Below are 27,339 nucleotides of genomic sequence, written 5' to 3' on the forward strand. Positions count from 1 at the left end.
ACTGCTTGCACAGGTATTTAAGATGTATCTGCACCACAAACGTGCCGCATGCAACCCTTTTGTGGTGCAGCTGCACTAAGCATAATGCAGCACAAATTAAGGGGCATTCTAGTGCTAAGTCGGACCGTGCGCCAAATTTATCAAGCAAAGTCTGACAGAATTGTGTTGCACACCCTATGTTAAAGGTAAACCACAAAAAAGTTGGCTCACTCTGTTGGGGCAGTGCAGAAAGCACCAGATTCATGAAAAACGGGCGCCAGAAATCCTGAATGTGGCGCACCCTGCAATGTACACAGGAAAACTGCATTTAGTGCAGTTTGCACTACTCTTAATAAATGTGTCCCAATATTTTCACTGAAAAGTTGAAGAGGTTGACCATATTTAACAAATTTCGGAGAAGCAGCAGATGGGGTTTAAGCATGGCATTACAGGCAGCACGTTGGCTTAGTGGTTAGCATTACATAAAGTCCCAGGATCAACGTCTCCAAAGAGTTTGTATGTTCTCTCCTTGTTTGCGTGGGTTTCCTCCGGGTCCTCTGGTTTCCTGCCACACTCCAAAAACATACTGGTAGGTTGATTAGATTGTGAGCCCCATGGGGACAGGGACTGATTTGGCAAACTCTGTGTAGTGCTGCAGTATTTGTAGGCGTTATATTAATAAAGGAATTATTATTATTTAATTATTATGGCAGCCCCCACCACTGATGGTCTGTGTTTGTATACAAATGCTGTAGTGGTGACATCTCTTTGGATACTCCAAAAATACAATTCACACTCCCAATTATGTTTTTAACTGCCCACATTGTTGAGATTTTCTTTTTTTATAATGACACTGGAAGTGTAGTCCTATGTGTTACCGAGCCAAAGGGCCCTTCCAGCCTCTGAGCATGACTTATCTCAGTCAAAATATTACTTTTCCGGTGCATTCACATATTACTTTGTGGAGGATTTTCTGTAAGTAAATGGAGAATTTTCAACATATAAGAAAAAAGTATAAATGTAATATTTTATAGATAAATAGACAAACTTTAATAATCCCCAACAGGGAAAATATTTTGTTACAGCTAAGTTAACATTTTTAAAAAGAACAAAGTAACATGAATACATAATAATTAAATGTATAACATATTTAAGACAATATAAAATGTTGATAGTATATACACTATATGAAATACAAATGACTTAATCTGGTAATGTCAGCTAGAATTTTTTTACTTGAGTTTACTAGTTGTGCCTAGTTCTCTTTATAGTCTGAGTCTTGGGAAATCCTCCTTAATGAGATCCAATATATACCTGTATTCCCCCAAATACAACAATTCTGGCACATCTTTTCTTAGCAGACTATATTGCATGGTTCCTCTGTAAGTCTATGAATAATTGACAAACATGTAGCTATTATACAGGGCAGCTTATTTTGATGATATATTTGCTTTAAGCTATTTATTACCAGGGCTGATAGGGATAATATTTATGATTATTCTTCAGTGTTCTCTACTAAATGATTTCTGCACTAAGCAGTGCTTGGTGGGAACTGCATGATGTGCATCAGTACAGGAAGCAGCAATAACTTACTCTGTCGTGGATTTGTAGAGCTAGATGTCATCTAAGTTCATCAAAGGAAAATCAGCTATAGTGTTAAGAAGGTCTGATGGCAGCCTATGTAGTCGAAAGGAATTGTCTATGTAATAACCTTAATATGTCCTGTAACTCCCTGTAAAGCCTAGGATGCAGGTGATTTGGATTATCCGGGATTAAAATAAGGTTATGCTTTTTCCAGAAACAGCACCATCTATGTTTTTGGAGTGATTCTGGTGTTGAATCTCATTCCTGTTATTGAAAAGAAGATGAGCCACAGTACCAGGCACAGCCCATGGATGACTGTTTGTGGAAAAAATAGACAATCCTATTCTAAATCTGTATAACACTGTGATTCTATAGTGTATTACTCAAATAGTTGCAGAAGTTTAACAGTAACATTCATAATAGGCATGACTTTGATGCGCAGTGTGTTTTTCCCTCCGGATACACACAGGGATGTAGAGGAGATAATGAGCACACTGCGCATGTCCGAGATTGGAAACGAGAGTGCAAGGGGACTGGGAGGCGCAGGAGGTAGGGCAGTTGTCTGATCAAGGGAGAGCAGTAGGTGGGGTTTTCATGACACAGCAGCGTGGAGGGTGGGTGAATGCTCGACTTCTCTACCCCAAACCCCACCACCCACACTACTACCTGTCCATGATTATAGGTTGATATTTCAGCATGAGGCCGGCTTAGAGTCATTATAAGCAAATGCCTGGACAATAATTAATGCATACTATAAGGTATGTTTGGGGGTTTAACAGCCATGTTTCTGGTGACAGGTTCCCTTTAAACATGCTATCTTAATATATTGGTTATTGAACAAATAGGTTTAATATTGAATGGATAGGTTCAATCCAAATCTAAGGAATGCTTGTGACCTACTCCTTCCTCTTTATGGGAAGTTAAGGTCCCTACACTTCCTCTCTTGGAATGAGCTTGTCATCTTTATTTATATGCTACTGTGGTGTTCTCCTGTGCTTACATTTTTTAGCCTCTTCAAACCAGCTGTTGAATGAAGGATACAGTTCTATGAAATTATGGAGATAAAAGGACAGTACAGGCAGTCCTCGGGTTACATACAAGATAGGGTCTGTAGGTTTGTTCTTAAGTTGAATTTGTATGTAAGTCGGAACTGTATATTTTATCATTGTAATCCCAGACAGAACTTTTTTGGTCTCTGTGACAATTGGATTTTAAAAATGTTGAGTTGTCATAAGATTTAATATTAACATTAAAGCTTTATTACAGACATCTGTGATAACTGTTACAACTGATCATTGTAGCCTAGGACTAAAGTACAATAAATTACCAATATCCAAAGGTCCGTTTGTAACTAGGGGTCGTATGTAAGTCAAGTGTTCTTAAGTAGGGGACCGCCTGTAGTCAGTTTTGTGAGTTTTAGGATTGAGAAGAACAATGATCTTATACTGTACTGACTCTTTAGGGAAACTGTATGGACAAATGAAGGTATAAGCCAGTTAGTGAGAGTAGACTAGCTAATTTGGCTACCACATGAATTATACAGTACATCATCTATGTACCCAGCATGCAATGCATCCTCGTCCAGGTACAGGCGGTCCCCTACTTAAGAACACCCGACTTACAGACGATCCCTAGTTACAGACGGACCTCTGTATTTTGGTAATTACTGTACTTTAGCCTTAGGCTTTAATAAACAGCTATAACAGTTATCTATGGTGTCTGTAATGAAGCTTTATTGTTAATCCTGGTTCTTATGATAACCCAACATTTTTAAAATCCAATTGTCACAGAGACCCATACATTTTGCTGGGGTTCCAATTATAAATTATACAGTTCTGACTTACATACAAATTAAACTTAAGAACAAACCTAAAGAGCCTATCTTGTACGTAACCTGGGGACTGCCTTTATATATATTCATGAGCTATGGCAGTAGGTTAAAGATGTGGGGTTTATGGTTGTAAGCCATGCTTGCTTGGCTATCATTTAAAAAGTGGTTTCTTTATAAGTACTTTGGACAAGATATCTAAATTTTCTGAGTTATCGTACAGAGCACCAAGCAGATACGGTAAAACTCTACAGTACTCTCTTTCTCACTTAAATAACAATCCCAGATGGCTTGTAGAAGCCACTTTTTGCCACATGTTTAGGGTTATTTCCACTGTCTCCCCTCCCACTTCCAGGTTATTATATTATACGTTTCGTGTCATCTTATAACAGCGTGTCTTGATTTGCATACCAGCATTTTTAGATAGCTAGGTGAGCTTACTATATTATACCATATTTCTAATTTTGTATATTAGCTTAATTGTATGCACCAAGCTTTATTTGTATGTACCATGAGATGTGCCTTGAATAAGTGCTTTTCTTCTGCATAGTTCACCCTTATAGTTTATCATCTTGTACATAAAGAATTTGCAGAACAATCAGGCTTACAACAAAGAGGTTAATGCACTGGCTGCTTATAACTAAAGCTTGAGCAGAATTGTTAATATTCATCTGTGAAAATGTTCCTACGCCTACTAATCTGCATGCCCCTACTGAGCAAGTTTATTGTTTGTTTCCTTTTATGTGTACAAATGCATTGGCTTAGGCTCTGTTCACATATGCGTTGGAGGTTTTATGAGAGGAACAGATTTGACTGTTTTTGATGGAAAGTACAGTGCTGAACAGAGCTCTATTTTTTGGTTAAAGTGCTGGATCCTGCAGGTGAACCTATTATAGCTAGCACCACAATTCAAACTAGTTTTTTTTCTGCCATTGTTTTCCTATACAGGAGTAAAAATATCCCTCTTAGCGTTTATGAGAAGTAATTATAACTAAGGAGGAGTGCAAAATTAGGATTGCTGACATATTCTTACAATAGAGGGCAGCCAAGTATATTACTATATGTTCATACAGTCAGCATTTTTGTTTTACCTACTGAATGTGATGTATCCTGAACAGATGCAGTAAAAGAGTATGCCCCCACCTGCCATTATATGTTCACGTTCAGCATCTACACCATGAGCCTTTCAGGGTTAGACACACTGAACACATCCAAAAAACAAGGTGTGAACAGGAAGAAGTCGTTGTTTTATCCAAGTAACCATTGCTGCAAACATCTTTCAATACTTAAAGGAAATCTACCATTTGTTTTCATGAATTGTGAACCAAACTTACATTGATAATGCTGTAGCGATACTGATGCAGAAACACATCTTGTATAATTCCTGAGCTGAGTGGTTTTGTTGTAAAATTATGATAATGAGGCTCACTCATGACTCCATTTGAATATACTCAATGGTATTGTCAAGAGGATCTTAGAGGTAGATTGGGAGGGCTTAAGATCCAAAGCGGCGACCGGGGATGCTGGGGGATGGTACGGAGACAGCATGCAGGCACAGGGGAAGGGAGGGACTGTTTTTCATGTTTTATTTCTCAAATTGTTATCATTGTAGTTGTAAACTAAATGTATCAATACAATAGCGTATAACCTTATATTTCTTGACTGGCGGGGTATCAAAAGAAGCAGGGGCGTGATTGTAACAACCCGTGATGTCATGTTCCAGAGTGAAATGTTCAAAGATGTACCTATAAATATTGATATATATGATACTGACTCTGCAAAGTCAAATTGTATTGAAATGGCAAGGTTAATTGTATGTATACTTTGTGTTAATTGAAAATAAAATAAAAAATTTTAAAAAAAATAAATATGATAAGCAATGAAACATATCTCCAAACGCTAAGGATCACCTAGAAAAAAAGGAAATCAACACAGATAGATAGGATATAGATAGATAGAACAAAGGTAGGGTATGTTTATATACAGGCGGTCCCCTACTTAAGAACACTCGACTTACATACGACCCCTAGTTACAAACGGACCACTGGATATTGGTAATTTATTGTACTTTAGTCCTAGGCTACAATAAACAGCTATAACAGTCATCACATGTGTCTGTAATAAAGATTTATTGTTAATCCTAGTTCTTATGACAACCCAACATTTTTAAAATCCAATTATCACAGAGACCAAAAAAGTTCTGTCTGGGATTACAATGATAAAATATACAGTTCCAACTTACATACAAATTCAACTTAAGAACAAACCTACAGAGCTTATCTTGTATGTAACCCAGGGACTGCCTCTATTTTTAAGATGTATTTACTCTATTCTATTTTATTTACTTTTTTATTCATGTGAGTAGAAGGAATATTCTATTCAGGCACTTGGTAAACATGATGGCCATGAATTGTTCAATCACAGGAATCTGTAAATTGCTTCATATGAAAAGAAGTATCTATATGACCCTTAACCTCTTTTAAAGTGTCAAATATTTTTCATGGAATGTACAGTGATGTCACCAATATAACATACGGGGTCCATTGTAAATAAAAAGTAAAAAAAATATATTACAGTGGCTTGTGTTGACATACATTGTCAATGCATCATCAGATTTAATAATCTACATACATGGTAGGGGGAGGGGTCCCTGAGGGTTTAAAGATATTTCCCATCCATCTTAAAATCAAGTGATATACATAGAGGGACCTCCCAGGTTAAATATATTTATGACTTTTACATATGACAAGTCATATGCCAAGGTGATCAATATAAGGAGAGTGGGGGGCCTAATGCAATCAACCCAAGTGATTATTAACAGCAGCCACTGGCACCAGAACTAATTAAGTGAAGAGAGCTGAAAGCACAGTTCTTTGTAGTTGCCAATCTGGAGTACTGATTCTCAACTTCCTTTACTTTTTTTTCAATGTTGGATATCTAGTAAAATTATCTCAAATGTGGACCCTGTGAAGAAGTGTGGTTCCTTTCTTTCTTGAGATCATGACATTTACATTATGACCATATCGTTCTCTCCATAACAACGCTTTATACAGGAGGTATTGAGAATTTCGAGAAAACATCTGAAATGTTTACAAACAAGCGTGTATGACCTAGAAAACATTTAACCCCTTTGTGAACAGGCCTTAAAAGTCTTTATTGACTGGATTATTTTTAACAAATTTTCATACTTATTGGTGTAAGGGTTAGAACTTTATTTTTTTGTGGAATACCATAAAAAATTTTGCTGCATTTTTTTCATGACACGCAGGGATACTTAAAAATAAAAAGAGTTAAAGTTTTAGTTTTATTGGGGGTTACAAAAACTGGTGAAAAATATTTTTTCTTTGTAATGCAGGGCCAGCGCGAACACTGGGAATACCTTGGCAATTGTCAGTGCTCAGTGATCCTGGGGGGGCGGGCCCACATAAGGCTGTACATAAGGAATCCATGGGGTGAGAGTTGTGTATCTAATAAAGGGGGCTTTATATAAAATGACCATTGGGGGGGCTGTTTGGTATGATAAACTAAGTAAATATGTAAACTAAGGAAATTTGTCCCCCCATGAGGTCATAAAAAACCTTCGAGGGAAAGGGCTCCGAGTGCTACCTCTGGCACCTGTGCCATAGGTTTGCCACCACTGCCCTAGGGTCTCTGGCTGTCTCCTTGTAAATATGTAAATCTTTTTCCTAATTTGTTTAATAATTAAAACAATGGGATACTTAAAATTACCAGTCAAAAAGAGACTTTTATCATATAGAAGTATGAGAAAGTATAGAGGGACACTATTGAGGACCTTCATATGAAAGAGGTATGGTGAATGGAGTGTATTTACTCTTAGGAGAGTGATGATGCAGCTTTATAATTGCAAAGGTGGTGCTCAAACTTATAGAGACAAAGTTCAGTTCTGAATTCTTCAACATGGACAGGATAAATCAGTGGAAAGAAAACTTTTCTTTATCCTGTACATGTTGAAGTGTTGAAGACTTTTATCATATGTCTGGATAGTGCTAGGTAATGGGCACATTAGACATAGTGGGTATATTTATTAATCTGAGTATGCCAGAAATCAATCTCAAATGCCTTGAATCACATTTATTATGGGTTTGGGGTAGTTTTAAGACACTTCTATATTTTGTGTGACAAAAGCCATTTTGTCTTGTGTATTATTCTGGCCTCTCAGCAAAAAGGCATGGACCTAAATTTCATTAAATATAATGCACAAGCACCAACATATTGGCACATTTCCTGGTGGAAACAAAGCCAAGTATTAGTTGGGGCAAAATTAGACTAGACAGTCATACTCTGCACCATATCTAGCAATAGACACTTTGGTAAATCTTACACAGTGTAAGAATGTCTGTCTAACATTGCTTGAAGACAATTATAGAGAACATGTCAGAGTGATTTGGGACACCAAATCAACTACAGATCCTTGCAGCACATTCGATCGCCGCTATAAAAGAAAATAACCCTTTACTTATTTAGAGACAGGCGTGCACCACCCATAAGCAATCAGCCGCCTGCTGGTTGACAAAGGTGGAGTCTTTTTTGAGGAGTGCTCCTCCCCCTCCCCATCGGTAAACCAGTGCTGGCCGTGGTCCAAGAATTTAAATGTAAAAAATAAAAAACCCTCACTCCCTCCCCCCATGAATGAAATATCAAGGGGAGAGACCCATAAAAAACAACTCTGTACTCACGTTCGGCTTCTTCTCTTTTCGGCTTCATCTTCCTCCCTGTTCGTGCATACACATTATGATGGCATTCAGTTTCGCGGCCGCATGATGTCATAGAGCGTTGGCACCAGCAGAGCGCTGCCAGGAAGAGAAGATGAAGGAGCCGCAGGAAGACGAAGCCAGAGGTGAGAATAGAATTGTTTTTTAACCCCTTAGGAACGTGGCCCTATTTCATTTATGCATTTCCATTTTTCGGTCCTCATCTTCAAAAATCTGTAACTTTTTTATTTTTCCATGTACAGAGCTCTGTTTGGGCTTGTTTTCTGCGTAACAAATTGAACTTCATAGTTGTGGTATTTATTATTCTATGCCGTGTACTGGGAAGCGGGAAAAAAATTCCGAATCCAGTGAAAATGATGAAAAAACGCATTTGCGCCATTTTCTTGTGTGATTGGCTTTTACAGCTTCCACTGAGTGCCCCAAATCACATGTCTATTTTATTCTTTGGTGCGGTACGATCACGAGGATACCAAATTTGTACAGGTTTTATAATGTTTTCATACATTTAAAAAAAATAAAACCTTCTGTACAGTGCACGGAGCTGTGGGTGGTGTAATTTTTTGCGACTTTTGATAACGTTTTTAATGCTTTCATTTTGAGGACTGTATGGGCTTTTGATCACTTTTTATAGAATTTTTTATTTTTTTCAAAATGTCAAAAAAGTGGTATTTTCGACTTTGGGCGCCAATTTCCATTACAGGGTTAAACGCAGGGAAAAATTGCTAATATATTTTGATATATAAGAAATTTTGGGACGCAATGATACCTAATGTGTTTATGATTTTTATTGTTTATTTATATTTATATGAGTTCTAGGGAAAGGGGGGGGGGGATTTTAACTTTTACTTTTTTTTATTATTTTTTTTTTAAATTTTTAAAAAAAAACTTTACCATTATTTTAGATCCTCCAGGGTAATTTAACCCTGCAGGGTCCAATTGCTAATACTATATACTGCAATACTACTGTATTGCAGTACATACCAATTTTCCTATGATTTCTAATAGCTTGCCCTCTGCTGGCTTTAGAAATCATTGCACCTGGCAAGCCTACGATTCTCAATGAGACTCTAGGCTGCCATAGCAACTGATCGCCGCCCTCCGATGACGTTCCAGGAGGCGGCGATCGGTCATCCAAGATGGCGGCCGGCATTTAACGGTAAGTTAGGTGCAGCGGTCGGGTTCGACCACGGCACTTAACAGGTTACTGCCGCGATCGGTGCCAGCACCGACCGCAGCAGTGACAGGCGGGTGTTGGCTGTTTTATACAGCCGTTACCCGCTGTCTATGGAGAGAGCTCAGCTCAGCTCCATACACCCCATGCCGCGCGAGGACGATATAGTTCGTCCTCGGTCGGCAAGGTGTTAAGGGACTCTTGATATTTCATTCATGGCTGCTGGACATTTAATTAAGGAGAAGCGTCTGTATTTGCTACCCCATGGCTTGTACTAAAATCAATAACTTTACTATTTTTTACTTATAGTGAAAAGACCAAAGACAATAGGACATTATAGGTACGGAGATGAGGGCTACAGAAAAAGGGGTATTATTGTGTCCCCTTTTCTGTAGCCCCTTCTTATATAGTATCTGGGGGCTCTACAGAAAAGGGGGCAGCTGCAGGACAGGGAACATCTTAGACTGAGGGCTGCTGGAAATGGCACATTATATGGCAGGGAGCATGTGTGACCGGCTTCTCTATCAATTTTATGATCCATGAGTAACCTAATTGATTATTAGATCTAAGCACAGTATGTAACTCTTTGTCCAGTAGGGGGACAACTTTCTATAATTCGCATTAGGCAGCAAAGTACTGGTACACCCCTTTTTAGAGATGAGACCTATAAGATGCATCTCTATTGCTCCTACAGCCTACGAAGTCATTCAGTGCATCTCTATTGCTCCTACAGCCTACAAAGTAATTCAGTGAAATCAGAGTAGAGCAACCAAGCTTCATTGCACATGCACCATTTCTATAGCGCATGCGCATTGAAACTGCGGTGGACTGCAGTAGCTTCATTCCATCACTGCACAAACACTGAGAGTACCGGACTGAAGTTATTACATAAGTTTTTTTTTTTTTATGTTGTGGGCCCAGAGGGAAAAACTACTCCATAACTACTCCATAAGGACCTGTGGGTGGTTTAGTGCCCCAAATGGCCCTTACAGTATCCCTTTAAAAATATGGCCTACAAAATAGTTGTAGTAGATAAGATTATCATAGAACAAACTTAAACAAAATATTAGTGACAAGAGAAGTATACGACATTATTGCTTCTTGTTGTCACAAAGTCTATATTTATGTCTTTAGATTTCTTTTAATTATTACAATTTACTGGTATATGAATATGTGTATTTTATAATCACATGAAATGAAAGCCCCATTTCTCTGCATGACAGATGTTCTTGTTTATAATGTAATGTCAGCTTCCAGTATTTTAATTTCATCTTCTAATTTAGATAATAGACTATGTTTTATGTATGCTGATGTCTATAAATTTAACATTCAAATTTCATTTCTGCTTTTATTTCTGCAATAAAATACAGAACTCACAAAGCAATTTTAAACAAAAGATTAATCTCTAAAGAAACCTGCAGCCATTGTTTATACATTTTAATTGACACTGCGCATATATTTGCTTAATAATAGCGAGACATGAGTGTTGTTTCCTAAATGAAGAGGTCACAGTCTTGTGACATCTAATGCAAAGTGTAAGACAGATGGTCACAGCATCTGCCTAATGAAGCTTAGTTGTCTTGTCAGTTTATAAAAGGCGACTATAAAAGTTAATAGAAATGTTTAGTAGTGTCACAAAGTTTGTGAACCCTGCAGAATGTCTTTTTAACTCTTGCATAAGTTTTGCCTGAAGTTAGATTTATGAATTTATAGTTTTATAACTGTGGAGAATAACTGTGGTTTAACTAATGGGAAATAAGGCATTCTAATCAAAATAATACCTTACTGCATGTGAAAATCTGATGTTGAACATCAATTACCAAGATTGTGATGTTAAGGGCTCATGGTTGAATGTCAGAACTTAAAGGGAACCTGTCACCATGGTGCCCACTTTTCACAAAGGGCAGGCTCTCAAAGGTCATTACATGAAGATTGTAAAGGTGCTTTGTTATATTTCAGAAAAGTACAGTTTTGTTACAATCCTGTAGCTCACCTGGCTCCCTGCCGGTATCGAGTCCCGAGGGGGAATTTGAAATGTAAACTGCCATATGCTCCTGGAGACTGCCGTCTCCCTCCTTCACCCTCCAGCAGGCTTGTTATGCTGACACCCATCTCTGACTTCATCTCATCGCAGTAAGCATTTCCTTGCGCAGTGAGCTGGATCCCTCAGTTAGTTGCCTCGTCTTCTCATCTCAGCACACATGACAGAGTGATCTTGCTCACCGCGCAAGCACAGGAAATGCTTTCTGTGTGACGAGCCTCAGGGCCGGCGTTAGGGGTGGAAAACTGGAAATCTGCCCAGAGCCCCTAGTTCTAAAGGGGCCCCATGCATGTGGGACTTTTGTGGGCAGAGGATGTATTGCCCCTTTAATAGCCCTTGGTTGAATGCCTGGGTGAAAATGCTTATCATTTATCTCCTGTCTATATATATATACACATAGATGATATATATATATATATATATATATATATATATATATATATATATATATATATATATACACACACACACATCTATCATCTATCTGTCTATCTTCTATAATGTGACTATTTCCTATTTTTATATCTGTCTATCTAACAATTTATTTATCTACTTATCTATTTATCTATATATATTCTATCTACTTCTATCATATTGTATGTGAACTGGAATCAAACATAATGCAATAAGTGAAACTATTAGGCAAATTCTAAATATCATTATATATACAGTAAATCAGCAGTGTACATATATCAACGTGCACAGTGACAAGTCATGTCATTTAATTAATTATAGTAGTAGTGCAAAGAACATAATAAAGACAGTCCATCCCCTCCTACCGGTGTCCGGACCGCCCCTACTTCTCAGCACGTCATGCATAAAAAATTACTTTTGCGGGTGGCCACTTGTGTATAAGCGCCAAGCATTCAATAGTGAACAGGAAGTGCTTAGTGTCCACACCTCACTTGTATTGTGAAGACAGGATCTCAATATGACACTTGCAAATGGGTCTGGACTGCTCTGTGTGTCAAATTGGCGCATGCGTACATAGTGCACTATAGGCAGCAGTGGCCATCTTGTAAAAGGGCAGACTCTGCCAGGACCCATTAGGAGACCAATGAAGATTTGTGCTGAGTGCATATGTATGTGACCTATATACCCATAGTCCGTAGGTGCTGGGTGCAAGTGTGTGGCCAAAAAGTTAACTCCACAATTTCCCACTGCATGAGAGGCATGAAGATCGAAGAGTTAGTCCTTAAGACCAACATCCTCTGGTCCTCGTAGTCTCAACCAGCTCCATTCTCCAGACAACAGGCTGGGGTGAAAATCTCACACATACCTTCATGGAATTTCCCATTTTGTGGTCCGAAGAAAAGTGCCCAGAAGAAGAACAATAAAAATGAAAATAAAAAAAGGCGAATAGGATTGTCAGTCCAACCGATGGGGGTTCCACAAAAATACTGAATATCTGAAAGAGAAAGAAAAAACAAATGTATAAGTATACTGTAACCACTAGTGGGGCATTACCCCTTTATTTGTAACTAGCTGTAAATCCTGGCATTGCTCGGGATAGTAAATAACTGCACTTAGCTATGACAAAATAGAATTGGTTAACAAAAAAATAATATATATCTATCTATGCATCTACCTCTCCCTGTCTGTTACTCACTTACTCTCCCTGTCTGTTTCTCCGTGACTCTCCCTGTTTGTCTCTCACTCACACCCACTGACCGTCCCTCACTCAGTCACTAACTCTCCCCACCTGTATCTCTGCCTCTCACTCTCCCCGTGTGACGGCGCAGATTCCTTTAGCGGACATACCTACATACATACATACATACACATACACTCAGCTTTATATATTAGATGAATTGACTATTCTATGGGGATCCTCATGGCTATACAGGAATGCATGGTACTAGCCACTCACATATCACACACTCAATTATATTATGCTCCCCAAATTATATTCAATATTTAAACCATGTGGTTGGAGTAACGATACATGCACAGGGGGAATCTAGCTGAAGGACGAAACTGGGTTATAGTAAAAACATCAAATCTTTTTTATTGAGGCATCAAAAACTTCACATATATGTGTGAAAACAGAAGGAAACGCACGGCCACAGCTCACGGTCTACGTGTTTTGGAAAACATCCATATTCATGACCTAGTATAATGTGTGTGCAGGTGTGTACAAATCACCCGCACCTATGGTCACATGACTTCTCTTGTTAAAGGGAACACACACAAGTTTAAAATCGATATATATATAAAATTGGGACATATATCCATGCCATCCAAACATTTTCAAACGGTACATGAGGGCAATTGTACAGATTTTTCCGTAGCTGCTATAGAACATAGAACTATTAAAATAAACAGGAAGAGGTAGCAACCATAAAAGTAAATTGTTGAATAGAGAGAGTTTTTGGTTATTTTCTCTTGACACAAGAATGCTGCATGGTTTGAACAAGAGGCAAGATATGATATATCAAATTGAATATAGTTTTATCTTTTTCTTCTCTCTATGGCAGCTTGTGTCTATTTGATGACCACCTTTTCTTGCTTTTGCTTATCCCGATTTTATATATATAAATGTGTTGTCATGAATAAGGATTTTTTACGAAACACTTAGACCATGAGCTGTGGCCGTGCGTTTCCCTCTGTTTTCGCACATATATGTGAAGTTTTTGATGCCTCAATAAAGAAGATTTGATGTTTTTACTATAACCCGGTTTCGTCCTTGAGCCAGATTCCCCCTGTGCATGTATCATTGGTCTTGGGACAAAGATTATCCAATGGTTGTTGACTATATATGCAATTCTATTGCTGGTGTCATAATATGTGGAAATGAATGGAATTCTTACACTTGGCTATGTCTTTACTTTGGTTTCCTTTCCTGTTTTTCTTCTGAGCCAGTACCCTATTCTGCATCAAAACCCTTGTGGGGTACCCCCTTTGTCTAAATTTGGTTATCATTTGTGTCATGTGTCCCCTGTTTGGTTGCTATTCACATACACTGTGCTGGAAAAAGGTGGTCATCCACCAAAACGTTGCACTTTGGAATGAAGACACCCTGCTTTATGCTACAGTTTAGGGTACTGCCAATTTCTTGAATTATCTCTCATCTATCTTTTATCTTCTATCTAGCTATCTGTATATAATTAATATGTATGCATCTATAAAGCTATCATCTTTCATATTTATCTTCTATCATCAATATACCTCCAATGTTTCTCCTTCTATCATCAATTTACCTCCATCTATCATCTGTCTATCTACGATAAAATTCTCCTACAGTCCCATATTACAGATTGCCTTCCCATAATAACTGTTTTTAAACTACAAAGTGTTATCATTATTTTGCAGGGCTAAAGGGAGTCTCTTACTGAATGCGACTGTTCCTAAAATAGTTTTATTTTGGGGCCCTGCTTTTAGTTTTGCCCAGAGCACCACTTTATCTAAAACTGGCCCTGGAGAGAGTGAGGGAGGGACTGGAGCATGTGGGCATGGACAAGGGATCCAGGAGCAGATGGCAGTTTAGATTTCAAATTTTTACTGTTAATATATTATAATGGTGTAGGGCCATGATGATTACCAGCACCACACATTATGAATGCTAAACCGTAATGGTAAACTCCTGCTACCTATAACCTAATACCTAGAGTTTTTTTCTTCTGTGACTGGTTGATATAGTCAACAAAGCAAATTTTATTCCTATTTTGCTAATTTATTTTAAACTGTTTTTATACTGGTGCATGTATGAGAGGGTCTGTACCCTGATCAGACTGTGACCTGGTGGTCAAATGACCCATTGGTCAAATCGCTTCCTACCACAGGATCCTCCAGTCCTCTGGTTGGCCAGTCCGGCGCTGTGCTGCACTGTGCAAAAATAAATAGAACTCATATTGGTATCTGCCACATACGGGGTTCTCTATTTTAATTGTTGTATTTCCATAGTTTCCTGAACTAATTGTCTAATTTTGAACAAAAACGTTTAAGCTATAACCTGATTTCTGACATCTCAATTTCTTATGTTTTGCAGAATAACAACAACAGCTGCATGTATGATGGATTTACGGAGATATCCCCTGGATGAGCAGAACTGCACTCTAGAAATAGAGAGCTGTACGTATTATCTTAGGAGACGTTCTTATAACCTATGATGATGATTTTGGAATAAGATGATTTTCCCAGTATTTCAAACAGTAAAGAGTTAATCCTCTTTCTTTTGTTGTCCTGATTAGCCATTGCTTGGGTGCATATCAGCAACACAAGAGAACTAATGGTCACATTTTAATCAGGTTCTGTTTGAATAGAGAAAATAGTAAGATGCAATTTGCTTTCAATTTGTTTTAATATGCATGAGTGACCATTCAGTAGTCTCCCCCAGGGACCAAGGAAAACCCTCCTATTATCAATGCAAATTTGTCTTTGCAAAGAATCTATTTCTTTATTCTTCTGAAATATCGAGCAATATCTCGTTTTCTTTGAACCCTAATGAATAATAAATACATATTTAAGAAATCATTAAGAAACACATTTATTTAGTAAGATATGTATTCATTTATTGGGACAATGGGAGCATTTATTATTGACTTTCCAAAAAAAACCTGGCAGTATTTTTTTCCCTTGCTGCACCCATGCTATTTCTTTTTTTGGGCTCACAATTTGGGCGCAGCTTTGAAATCCCAACACTTTTCCTACTATTCTAGTTTCCCAACACTGTTTTTGGAGCAAATTTTGGTGTACAATAGTCTACGGAGTTGTATTTCATCATCATGAATATGGAGACAATTCTAAACCTTTTGGGTTGTGCGCCAATTCATTAACCCCTTGTGCCACAATCTAACATGTCAGTGAAAATCACAGCAAGTGTCCCACAATGTTTTTATTAAGCAGTAGATGGATGAAGGTTTATGTATTGATACATTTTTTAATTTTTTAATAGTAATCTATTACTATTACTTTTTAACACACATATTTTCCAACTTATTTTGGGGACATGATGGCACAGATGTTTGAAATTGGTAATTTTTAAACACATCAAGATTCTGCTTTCCCCCTTTATAATCTGCTATAACTACTATGAGGGAGACACTAATTACCACATCCTATATTGTATGAAAAAACCTACTCCAAATATCAACATTCAGACATTGGACTGGAAATATTGGGACCAAAGAAGTGGGCGTGACTGGGCAGCAAACAAGGCAGGCCTGGATGAGGAGGAAACCCTCAAACCATCTCCCAAAATGCATAAGGTTTTATCAATACAGTCTTGGGCAGGAAATGTATCATGTGCTGGTGCATCTTGTGCCAGCACTTGATGTTATCCCCTAAGGTCACTCCAGATATACCAAGAGACTTTGGCCTCAAGGCAGGGACATGGTCCAGAATGACCTACTCCATGTCCACTTGGCTTGGAGGTGGAATTAGTGGGAGAAAAGTAGAAATTTCTGTCTGGCTGTATAATCCATGACTATTGTCATGATGTAAGTATCCAATCATAGCATTAGCAATAGACATTATCCTACATATTGCATCCACTTCAGTATCTAGAGAAGCAGTTTTATATTTATATTTACACTATGCAATTTTATAATAAAAGCATAAAATACATTTTTTCTCTGTTTTTATAGATGGCTACACAACAGATGACATTGAGTTTTACTGGAGAGGAGGAGATAAAGCAGTAACAGGGGTTGAGAGGATAGAGCTCCCTCAGTTTTCTATAATGGATCACAAGTTGGTTTCTAAGAATGTTGTGTTTGCTACAGGTAAGTGTTATGTGGTTTTATTCTCTTGTACATTGTATTCTTTCATGTAAATATCAAGCCTTTATGAGCCTCTGACTCATTTTTTGTAATAACTGTGTGAGCCCTGAAACCTTTTATTGTTGTTAAAGTCACACGGAAAGCTCAATATTCCCAAAACGGCAGGGTCTGCTACTACATATTTTTAAACCGTGACTCATTCCAACAAATCATCCTACACAGTGCAAAGGTTTTTTGTTGTTTGATGTTTTACCTACAGAATTCTCGGGCTTTTTCTCAAACATAATCAACTGTAATTACAGAAATAATTTACCCTTTATGTAACAGTGCAAAAGAGTCTCAAAAAGAAGTAGAAGAAATCAGACGTGGTGAAAACCCTCCGTTTCCCCCACTGTGTTACTTCAGACTTTCATATGACAAAGCCCCACTTCTTCTTGGTGGTATAGTCACTGGTTCATTGGTGTCCAGATAATAGTTTTTTGCATCAGTAATCCTGTGACACAAACATTTGTAGCTGCCTGCTGAAGTATTGTTTTGTTTTTGTTGACATACACTCATTGATGAATAAAGCTTTAAGATAAAATGCAAATCTACCTATGGCAAATATGTAAATTACTACCAATGTGGTCTGAAGAGACACTGGGTCTTGCCACATGTAAACTTAAAAGTACTTCCTTCCCCTGCCTAGTCTCTAATTGCCAACTTTTGTGAAATGCATTGAAAATTATTGGCTGCTGGACATACCTCTATGATGCATTTGAAGACATTTTACCCAGTTGATAGAGTCGGATAGAGGGCACATCATTGCCCTTTAGGATTATTTCTGTGAATACTTATCCAGATAATTTGACTTGGTTTTTAGGAGGTGTTGAGAGTAAACACAGAAAACAAGCACTAGGCAGCCCACATAGAACACCAGTGGAGAGTTACACCTTCATCACTGGGACCTTTTGCCTATGAGAGATACAAGAAAGGTTATTAGATCCTTGGATGTAGCACTACACATTAGCACCACACAATTAACCAATCTTTTTGTAGGTTTTTTTCTGTAACCAATAAATATGGAAATATTATAGTAATCAAGAGATTAGACTTTTTATTTTTATTATGTAATTTTATATATGAATTATTAGTTGCAATTTCTCCAATTTTTTTTTTAATAAAAAATTCTGGTTATCCACAGGAGAGCATAGTCTATGGACATAATAGTCCAACTGTATTGCAAAAAAGTAAAAAGAGTTTATAATTACCTAGGTGTTGAATTTTACGTTCTACACAGTAAGATGTGATAAGACAAATGGCAGCCATATAGAGTAAAGTACATGATTGATGGAGCCCCAAAACATAGCCAGAGCCAGCGTTTCACATGTCTATCACCCCTCTACCTTCAGGAATGTGTCCAAGGCGGACATCCTTTATGGTGAACTTTCAGTAAGTCTAATGGACTATTTGATGGACCTATTTTGATATTGCTGTATTGATGCAATATAAAAAGATTTTAAAGGAAACCTACCACTTAAAAGTGGTAGGTTTAGACACATATACATGGCACCAGCTCAGGGTGAGCTGGTGCCAGAGCATATTTTTGTTAGGGGAACAAAGCCCCTATTGCCGTTTTATAAGTTATATTAACTTATAACTCGGCGCACCGCACTTGGGCACGGCGCACCATGCGCGTGCCCTTGCATGCGCCGGATTCTAAAGTGCTGGAGAGCCGGTGACATCACCGAGCTCTCCGGCACACGCGCGCCTGCGCAACTTAGCACGCCCTGTTTCCCCGTGCTAAGTTGCGCAGGCGCGCGTGTGCCGGGGAGATCGGTGACATCACCGCCTCTCCAGCACGTTAGAATCCGGCGCACGCACGGGCACGCGCATGGTGCGCCGTGCCCAAGTGCGGTGCGCCGAGTTATAAGTTAATATAACTTATAAAACGGCAATAGGGGCTTTGTTTCCCTAACAAAAATATGATCTGGCACCAGCTCACCCTGAGCTGGTGCCATGTATATGTGTCTAAACCTACCACTTGTAAGTGGTAGGTTTCCTTTAATACAGTTGTAAGCAGAAGCAAGATCCGTGTGAATTGCTATTACTGTTTAGCAGTAATTTTACATATGTCAAGAGTTTTAAAGTTATTCACATATTCTTTAAAATATATCAAATCTCTTTTTGTGTGCTAGTTTTATAATTGCACTTAACATTATTGGTACACTAGGATAAACTGATACTAAACAATTATGCTTGGCAATTTGATGTAGCTTGCCTAGATTCCAAAGATTTTTAATAACACATGACATTTGAAAAAGTTGCATGTAAATGATGACAGTGGTGCCAGAATGGACTTTTAGTAGAAGTTATAACAGACACTACATTATAAAAAATTAACCATTGTCCACATAACTGAAGGAATGTCATTCAGATTACTTTATTAATTATAAATGAATTAAAAACTACAATTAACTATTGAAGTTATTGCCTGCCACATAGGACAATATATTTTCCACTTTATTAAGACAAATAAGAACCTTCATAAATGATTATTAAATATTTACAGTTTTAAATTGTGTATTATGGTCTTTATGCATTTTTAACATTTTTTTGCAAAAAAGTTTAAATGCCTGGTCATAATTTTACTATTGTGGTTCTGTTAAGGCCATAATAATTCATTAAAGGGATTGTTCCAAGTTTAAAAGGGATACGGACAATCATTCAGTTAGAACTTATTGCCTATTCTATAGAACCAGTGCCATCAAAAATTGCAAAACAATCAGTGCCATTAGTAATGATAAATTATACAATTCCCAACATACTTTATGTATCATTTCCTCAGTGTTTTTCTAGATCTCTTTCAGCCTTCAACAGGTAGCTGTTATTGTATACTTTATGTATTATTTCCTTGCTGTTTTACTAGATTTCTTTCGGCATTCAACAGGAAGCTTCATTGTTGATATCCTGTGGATAACAATGATGGTCCATGGCCACAGGTCATACACCTGTGTGACATGTTAGTATCACAGAAAATAATCAGAGTTGTCCATGAGAAGCTTGTTATCCAAAAGAAGTAAACCATGAATTAAACCTGAAGTTAACCTGTTGAATGACAGCTAGTAGAGATCTAGAAAAATGTGAGGAATTGATACATAAATTCTATTAGAAAATTACACAACTTTTCATTACACAAACAATACCAATTATTTACTGAAAGTGAACAACCCCTTTAAATTAACAGCACTTAAAGATATATCTTCACTGCTTCCCAGAGATATCTCCTTTTGGTGTAAATTCAGTTTCATATTTAGGCAAATTAGCTTCTTGGTGCACTTGGACGGGTCCATGCCTACTGGTATCCTGGGACAGGTCCATGCCTATTGGTACCACCATTTTTTTTCTTTTTACACTATCTTTCTGCATGAATGTCCAGTAAATAATTGTATAATTTGGCAGTGCTGAGAGATATTGGTCCGCATAAAAAGAAAAAAACTATTTGTCCAGGAGACATGGCTACAGGTTTTCAAGAATTGTCGAAATATAAAAACATATTTTTTACTTACAGGGGTTGTCCATCGCTCCTGATGTCCTGTACCGTGGTCCATCTGATCCATGCCCGTTTGTTTACAGGGGCGCAGGAGTTGTGCTTGGGGAGCTTCCGGCCGAGGTAGCTGGCCACTCCCATCTGTTCCTATCTCTCGGCACTGTATTGAGGCTGGGATATGGTGACAAATGGGAGAGGCCGGGCATCTTGGCCAGCTGGAAGCACAGCTTGTTTGTTTACAGGGGCACGGATCAGATGGACCACTGCATGGGACATCAGTATCATCGGAGGAAGTGAGTACAGGTTTAATTTTTTTAAAAGCGTGCCCCAGGCCGGCTCCTGATCTTTTTGAACTCTCGGACAACCCCTTTAAATGATGGATTCTCTGGAAATCTTATAAAACTTATATACCTTACATAATAATGTTCATACTTGTGCGTTTATTTAGGAGCTAGAGCTGTTTAAACTTACATCTCGCTGTGGATATTAGAAAATATCTGCGGCATATAGAAGTACATATCAAACACAAAGAAGAAGGGATATGAAAGCATTTTTTAAAACAATAATTTTAACAAAAACTAACTTAAGTATTTTTTACTCAATTAAATAATCATCCCAATAAATATAAAATGTAAAAGAGTATACTGTTGTATTTAAGACTACTCTACCAGTTTTACTTTTCTTTTTTTACGTCTAAGCATACAGTGATAGCATCATCTCTGTTATAGAACAAGAAGGAGAAGAGTTATCATTTGGGCATTGTTTCCCTTTTAGGATAAATGGTTGATTGCAGTGGAACCTGGCAAATAGATGATGTGAGTTTCTAGGTTACATAACACAGAAAGAGAGAGAGGATTACTATTGTATCATAATGACCTAAGGGAAAATAGAACCTTACCGTTTTCAGAGATAGCAATTAATCATGTGCTTCAATGGCTAGCTAAGTCCGGCAGTGCTAACCTTTTACAGCCATACACAGAGAGAAGCTATAGCTACACTGAAATTGCTACATAAAATGTGCTTCGCTACTACTCTATCTTAGTTTTGCTGAAGATTCATGGGGTGAAGACTGAATTGGGTCAGGCCGCATTTTATATAGAGCCTTATTTTTACCAAGTCCATTACCCATGCTTAAACCTAATTCTTGTTATCTTCTTTTCAAACAAAGGGATGAGGTCCTATGGTTTAACATACATAATAATGTCTTAGGACACAATGTTATGATCATTATTTATTTAACGAGCACCATAACTTCCATGATTCTATACAATAGAAAAGAGATCCATATACATTACTTAAAAACAAGCTTACATAAGTACTAAGACTCAGAGCTAGACTGAGAGGGCACAAGTAAAACCATGTCCATGTTCACAGATTATATCGGATGGAAACATCAGTAAAGGATCATAGCAGTGGGATTATTGTGTATTGGGGGAAATTCTATACAGTTGGTTTATTATATTATGTTTAAAAAATTGGTATGTGGTGGGTAGTCTTGATTTGGTAGGGAGTTCCATAGTATTGTAAATGTATGGGAGATGACTTGTATATGTTTTTTTAGATGAGCTAATAATAGAAGAGCAAAGCTTAAGATCTTGTGCAAAATAAAGGTTATCTGTGGGTTGGTATTTGCTGGTTAAGTCTGGTAAAGATATATGGTGGGGATAGGTTGTGGACGAATGTATACACTAGGTCATTTAGACTAATTTTTCAATGGGTCACCAATGGAGAGTAGAGGCAAAGAGAGAGAGAGAGACTGATTAGTCCGCATAAGGGCTTAGAAGATTGTTACATTGTTAAAAAGAAGACCACAGAGAGGAATGTTGCAGTAGTCCAAGTAGGAGATGATGAGGAACTGGCAATTTAGTAAACACCAGGATGAGAAAGGATTTTATGTGGTAGCATTATGTAGTAAGGTCTTGGACATGAGTCTTTAAGTATGGGATAAGGGTATGTCAAGACAGAGAACAGCAGAGTAGTCTTGCTTGGCCTTGGCATTAGTTTATTAGAAACTTTTGTTAGCGCACTTTCAGTCCAGTGATGGGGTTGGAAACTGTATTGTAACTTCTCAAAGAGAAGAGGAACCGTCAGTGGACATTGCCAGATGACCATGTTTCTCGGGTTGTTTTTTTAGGGAAATGGAAGCAAGCAAATGGAACAAGGGAACGAGGTAGGGAACAAGGGTCAAGGTAGAGCTTTATTATCAAAAAGATTTAAACTACCTTCTTAGCCAACTTTGAAGGTGGTGATTTCTACTGTAAGTCATTAAAGGTGATAAAGGCATTTTGGTTTTCAAGCTTGATAGTTTGTGAGGCTTTATTCATATTTTTTTCAGTTGTAATCTACTAACAGGCTCATTTTACTATTTTCACTATTACTTATCCTGTTCATTACTAAGCCATATTCTCTGACTTATTTTTCCAAAATGCATTGTTCATTAATGTCACTTTAGGAATATCATTTATTGCCTCGACAAACTTGAAATCCTTCCATCACTCAATTGTTTATAGCTTAGTTGGGATTTTTCCCTAGCTTGCCCTGTTTCTAGGAAATAACAGATATTAATTTTAGCAACATATATGCTAATCAAGCTCTCTACCATCAAGTGTTGTTGCCTATGTTGTCTAATCCTGTCCAGGACCACCCACCTTATGTTAGAGAGCCTACATGTTATGTTGCACCCAGGAATGTTAGAAAGTTCCAGGCTGGACCTGTTGCACCTGTTAATAGATTTAGGAGTTGCTGGAGGTGGTGAATTGCCCTCTTTCATATTAATATTGTATGTCATTCATTTAAAAAAAAATGGAACCAGTGATGAGCCAATGTTTAAGGGTTTGGCGATTTTCTAATTTGCTTTTCTACAATTTGCCATTAAAGTGGTTTTCCGGTTTAAAATGATTAATGAGGGTAGATTAATGAGGGTTAATAGGGTAGATCATTAATATTTTATCAGTGTGGGTGCAACATAAACTACCTCTGACAATCAGCGATATACCAGATAAATGACATTAATACTAAGGTTGGTCAGAAGAATACAGCTCTGGGTATAATCTACTGGCCAAGTAAATAAGGAATACTAATTTCATTAAGGTTGATTAAAGAAAAGGTAGTGATTGGCGAGTTGGGAAAGTGTTATAATTTCAGAAGTTTCAGGATTATTTAGAGCTTCGTTGAGACTGTGGTAGACTGATAAACAGTATCTGCTCTCTTCTCCCAATGTATTGACTTCCATGTATAACTGTGGTAGACAGATACACAGTAGCCAGGCTGAGAAGACAGAGGTAAGGGAGAGGATGATTGCAGCAACTTAATCCAGTGAGGAGACAGACTACATCACATACTTTACTGTTGACATTGATCACAACTATAATTTGAGCTGAAAGGATACATTTAGTTATTTTGTTCAGTGACACACTATCTTTGACCACATACCATTTTTTGTGGACTTGCCATGGCATCTAAATATAAAAAAACTGCATTTTTGTAACATATAGTTTTATTAAAGTCAGTGTAGCACATTATTCTTAGTACATGTGAGCAGCACACTTACAGAATTTACTGTAATATGTTCAAATGCAGTCCTGCAGAAAAACCTTGCAGTATATAAATCACAGTTTCCTTAATTTCAATTCATTTCAAACTTTGGAAATTGCTTTCTGTATAAAGTGCCAGATGTCTGTTAAAATATAACCAGAGTATTTATGAAACTGCTGTATCGTGTTAAAATACCCTTAAGTTGCTCCGAGGCTGACTAGTTGATGTTAGTCATGCTCAGTGCACATTTTTCTCTGGGCAAATGTTTTAAATAAGTAGCATCTCTTTGGTGAGATGCAATATTTCCTTATGAGAAGGCAATGGCAGGACCATAATGAAATAACATATGCACACATTTATCTTATTCCTAGGTGCTGTTAACTTGAAGAATGCTGGGAGATTAGTTGCTATGACAGGCATTCAGTGAAGAGAACTAATTCATCTCCTTGTTTCGGAATACTTGTTCATTGTTAAAACTTGTTAGTTTAAATATTTATAAACAATGGATTCTGAGGTCCCATATTTCAACACCAGCAACAATAAAGCCTAATTTTTCTTATTTTTGTAGGTTCCTATCCAAGACTCTCCCTGAGCTTCAAGTTGAAAAGAAATATTGGATACTTTATACTTCAGACATATATGCCATCTATTTTGATTACTATATTATCCTGGGTATCTTTTTGGATCAACTATGATGCATCAGCAGCAAGAGTTGCCCTTGGTATGGTATTATTGTAAATAAAAGCTTTCTCTTTTCATGTGTTTAAAAGCAGTCCTTGACCATCAAGGTGATTACATATTAAAGCAATAAATCTTTCAGTAAAGTTTCAGTAAAAATTAAAAAGAAAATAACAAATAAAATTTTTTACGGTGTAAAAAATCTTAAGAGAAAATATAGTAGTGATTAGTAGTGATGAGCACTCAAATTGCGATGTTTGGGTTTGTACTGAACATTCCAGGTTCGGGTCCACAGAACAGGAAGCCGAACTTAACTCAGAAGTTCATCCAACCACAGCGGTAACAGCACAGATTTATATCCCTTACATGTCTCAGCTAGCTTTAAAAGCATTCCTAAGCATGTAAAGAATAACATCCAAAATCGGTGTTAGCACAGATCAAGGCTGTTTGTATTCGGGTCCGGGTTTGGCTGAACCCATCGGACCTAAATACTGATGGATCCCCTCATCACTAGTGAATAAAAGAAGTAGCTTTTATTTCCTATTGGTCAATTACTGAATACTGTTTACTGTTAGAGGGAGTCTATCAGCAGTTCTGTCTGTACAATGCTCTAGACAGTGTTAAGTAGCATTCATGTATATTAGTAGAGGCAGGACTGTGAATATTATTTAAACAGAAGCCTGATATTGCTCTTACTCAGAACAGAGGGGAGGGGATGTGTTCAGTGAAGACATCTCACACAGGAGTGCACCAAAGTACACTTTGTCCAGCTACAATCCTGGAATATAAATGCATTTCTCACAGTTCTGCTGCTATTACTATACTACAGATAGGTAGTGATGTATCAGCTATGTATCATCACAACTGCTGGTAGAACTCCTTAACATCTACATAGGGAATTTATAAACACCAAAGTGAAGGAATCGGTCCAGATTCCAATTCTGCTTTCATTTTCTAAAGGACTTTAAAAATTAATGGCTGCTTTACTTTTGAACTAGTGTTGATACATCTCATGTACTGTATGCAAAATGTTTTCACCTCACACTTCCTAACATCAAGCAATATAGGGCATAGAAACTGGATGTATAGGATAGAGGTGTTTTCTGCTACCTTATGTATGAGCAAGGTGCTTGCATTGACAAGTAATTCTTTTTATCCTGAAAGTCAGTTTCCATAAAAATATAAATGTTAATGGCTTAGGAGATTTAGAGTATATGGAGAAGGAATAAATTGGAGGAAGAGTGGCGATTATTTAAATTTTTTATGGTTCCCTAGTATTTAATACTTTTAATACTACCACTAACTTTTGATATTTGTACAATTTACTGTAAAGAAGTTTAACCATAACTAACATTAGTAACCTACTTACAATAAAGCTGATTAATGTCTGGTTGCTGGATGTCCACATTGGAGAAGATTTAATACAGTAAAGGTCAAGCATGTTCCCTACTGCTTCATTTAAAATAAATTTACCACAAAAGCTATTCTGATAAACCAGGGACACTTACTCATAGATCAAGGCACTATGAATATGGCAAGCTTCTTATGTTAGTTATCCATGGCCTTCCTTCAAAAAATAAAGCTTTCAAATTATGCCAATGGGCCTAAAGGGCTCTGGTGGGTGTTTCAAGAGCACTTCAGTGATGTCTTTCACTGGTTGTTACAATGAGTAGAGCAGGTCTATCCTTCCCCTTTACTTACTGCTGCTGCTAGATTACACAGGCAGAGGGGTGGTGGGGGGAGCAGGGGGAGGGGTTAGACACATTCTGCTCATTGTAAACAGCCTGTGAATCTGTGAGTCCCTCAGACTTATTAGCATAATTTTAAAAGTGTATTTTACAAGGAAAGAGGCCATAGATAACAAATATAAGAAGATTGAAGTTACCGTGGCTGGATCTATGAGTAAGTGTCCCTGGTTTATCATGATGGATTTGGATGGTCGATTTCCTTTAAAGGATGATGAAATAGCAATGTGCTGTACTTGACTGTCTCCAGCAGTCTCAAAGAGCACAAGTGACATTGTGAATGCAAGGGAACAAAGGGCTCATGACCCCAATTGTAGTGATCAATGGGGGTACAAGTGGTGGGCCCCCCAGATACCAGATATCTTTTGTGAACATTCATTGTTGCAAAATGCCTTCAAGACTAAAATATATTATTCATAGAGGCATATTAAAACTAAAACATAAAACAGAGAGGACATCTTTAGCATGCAGGATGCATAACAAATTCAAAGTCAAGGATGTTGTACGCAACTACCATATCTATATTTTGCTCTAACCCCTGCAGTTCATTTGTGGATCCGTCTTTGAGCAAAGACTTGCATTTAATTTCTTCTGCTTCTGGGCCATTTCAGTGATTTATACATAATATACCAGTTCCCTTTCAACCTTGAGTTAGAATTATTGATATATTTAATACTTCTAGCTCAGCTTGGTCATTTCTTGCAGAAGCAAGATTGTGCAGCAGTAATATTTAGAAATTCAGTTTTCTCACTGTGCTGAATGAACTGAATTAGAACTTCCCAACATGTGACAGATTG

At 37.5% G+C, this 27,339-nt stretch overlaps 1 protein-coding gene and 1 long non-coding RNA gene across 4 annotated transcripts in view; one reads left to right on the forward strand and one right to left on the reverse strand.

Annotated features, from left to right (window-relative positions):
* The window catches only part of GABRB3 (gamma-aminobutyric acid type A receptor subunit beta3), a 210,762-nt gene that overhangs the window by 170,991 nt on the left and 12,432 nt on the right, over nt 1–27,339 (forward strand). For both annotated transcript variants that reach the window (XM_072135693.1, XM_072135694.1), the window contains 3 exons: nt 15,325–15,407; nt 16,922–17,059; nt 24,688–24,840. In XM_072135693.1, the coding sequence (XP_071991794.1) occupies nt 15,325–15,407; nt 16,922–17,059; nt 24,688–24,840 (374 nt within the window). The remainder of the gene's footprint in view (nt 1–15,324; nt 15,408–16,921; nt 17,060–24,687; nt 24,841–27,339) is intronic.
* On the reverse strand, nt 748–21,375 carry LOC140118165 (uncharacterized). Of its 2 annotated transcripts, none has more exons than XR_011853146.1 (4): nt 21,254–21,375; nt 17,801–18,010; nt 12,616–12,744; nt 748–952 (listed from the first exon to the last, which is right to left on the reverse strand). It is a non-coding gene; the product is annotated as an uncharacterized lncRNA (long non-coding RNA). The 2 variants fall into 2 exon arrangements; XR_011853147.1 differs by lacking the exon at nt 748–952 and adding an exon at nt 1,241–1,367.

The sequence above is a fragment of the Engystomops pustulosus genome, chromosome 2, assembly GCF_040894005.1.
Source record: "Engystomops pustulosus chromosome 2, aEngPut4.maternal, whole genome shotgun sequence".
NCBI lineage: Eukaryota > Metazoa > Chordata > Amphibia > Anura > Leptodactylidae > Engystomops > Engystomops pustulosus.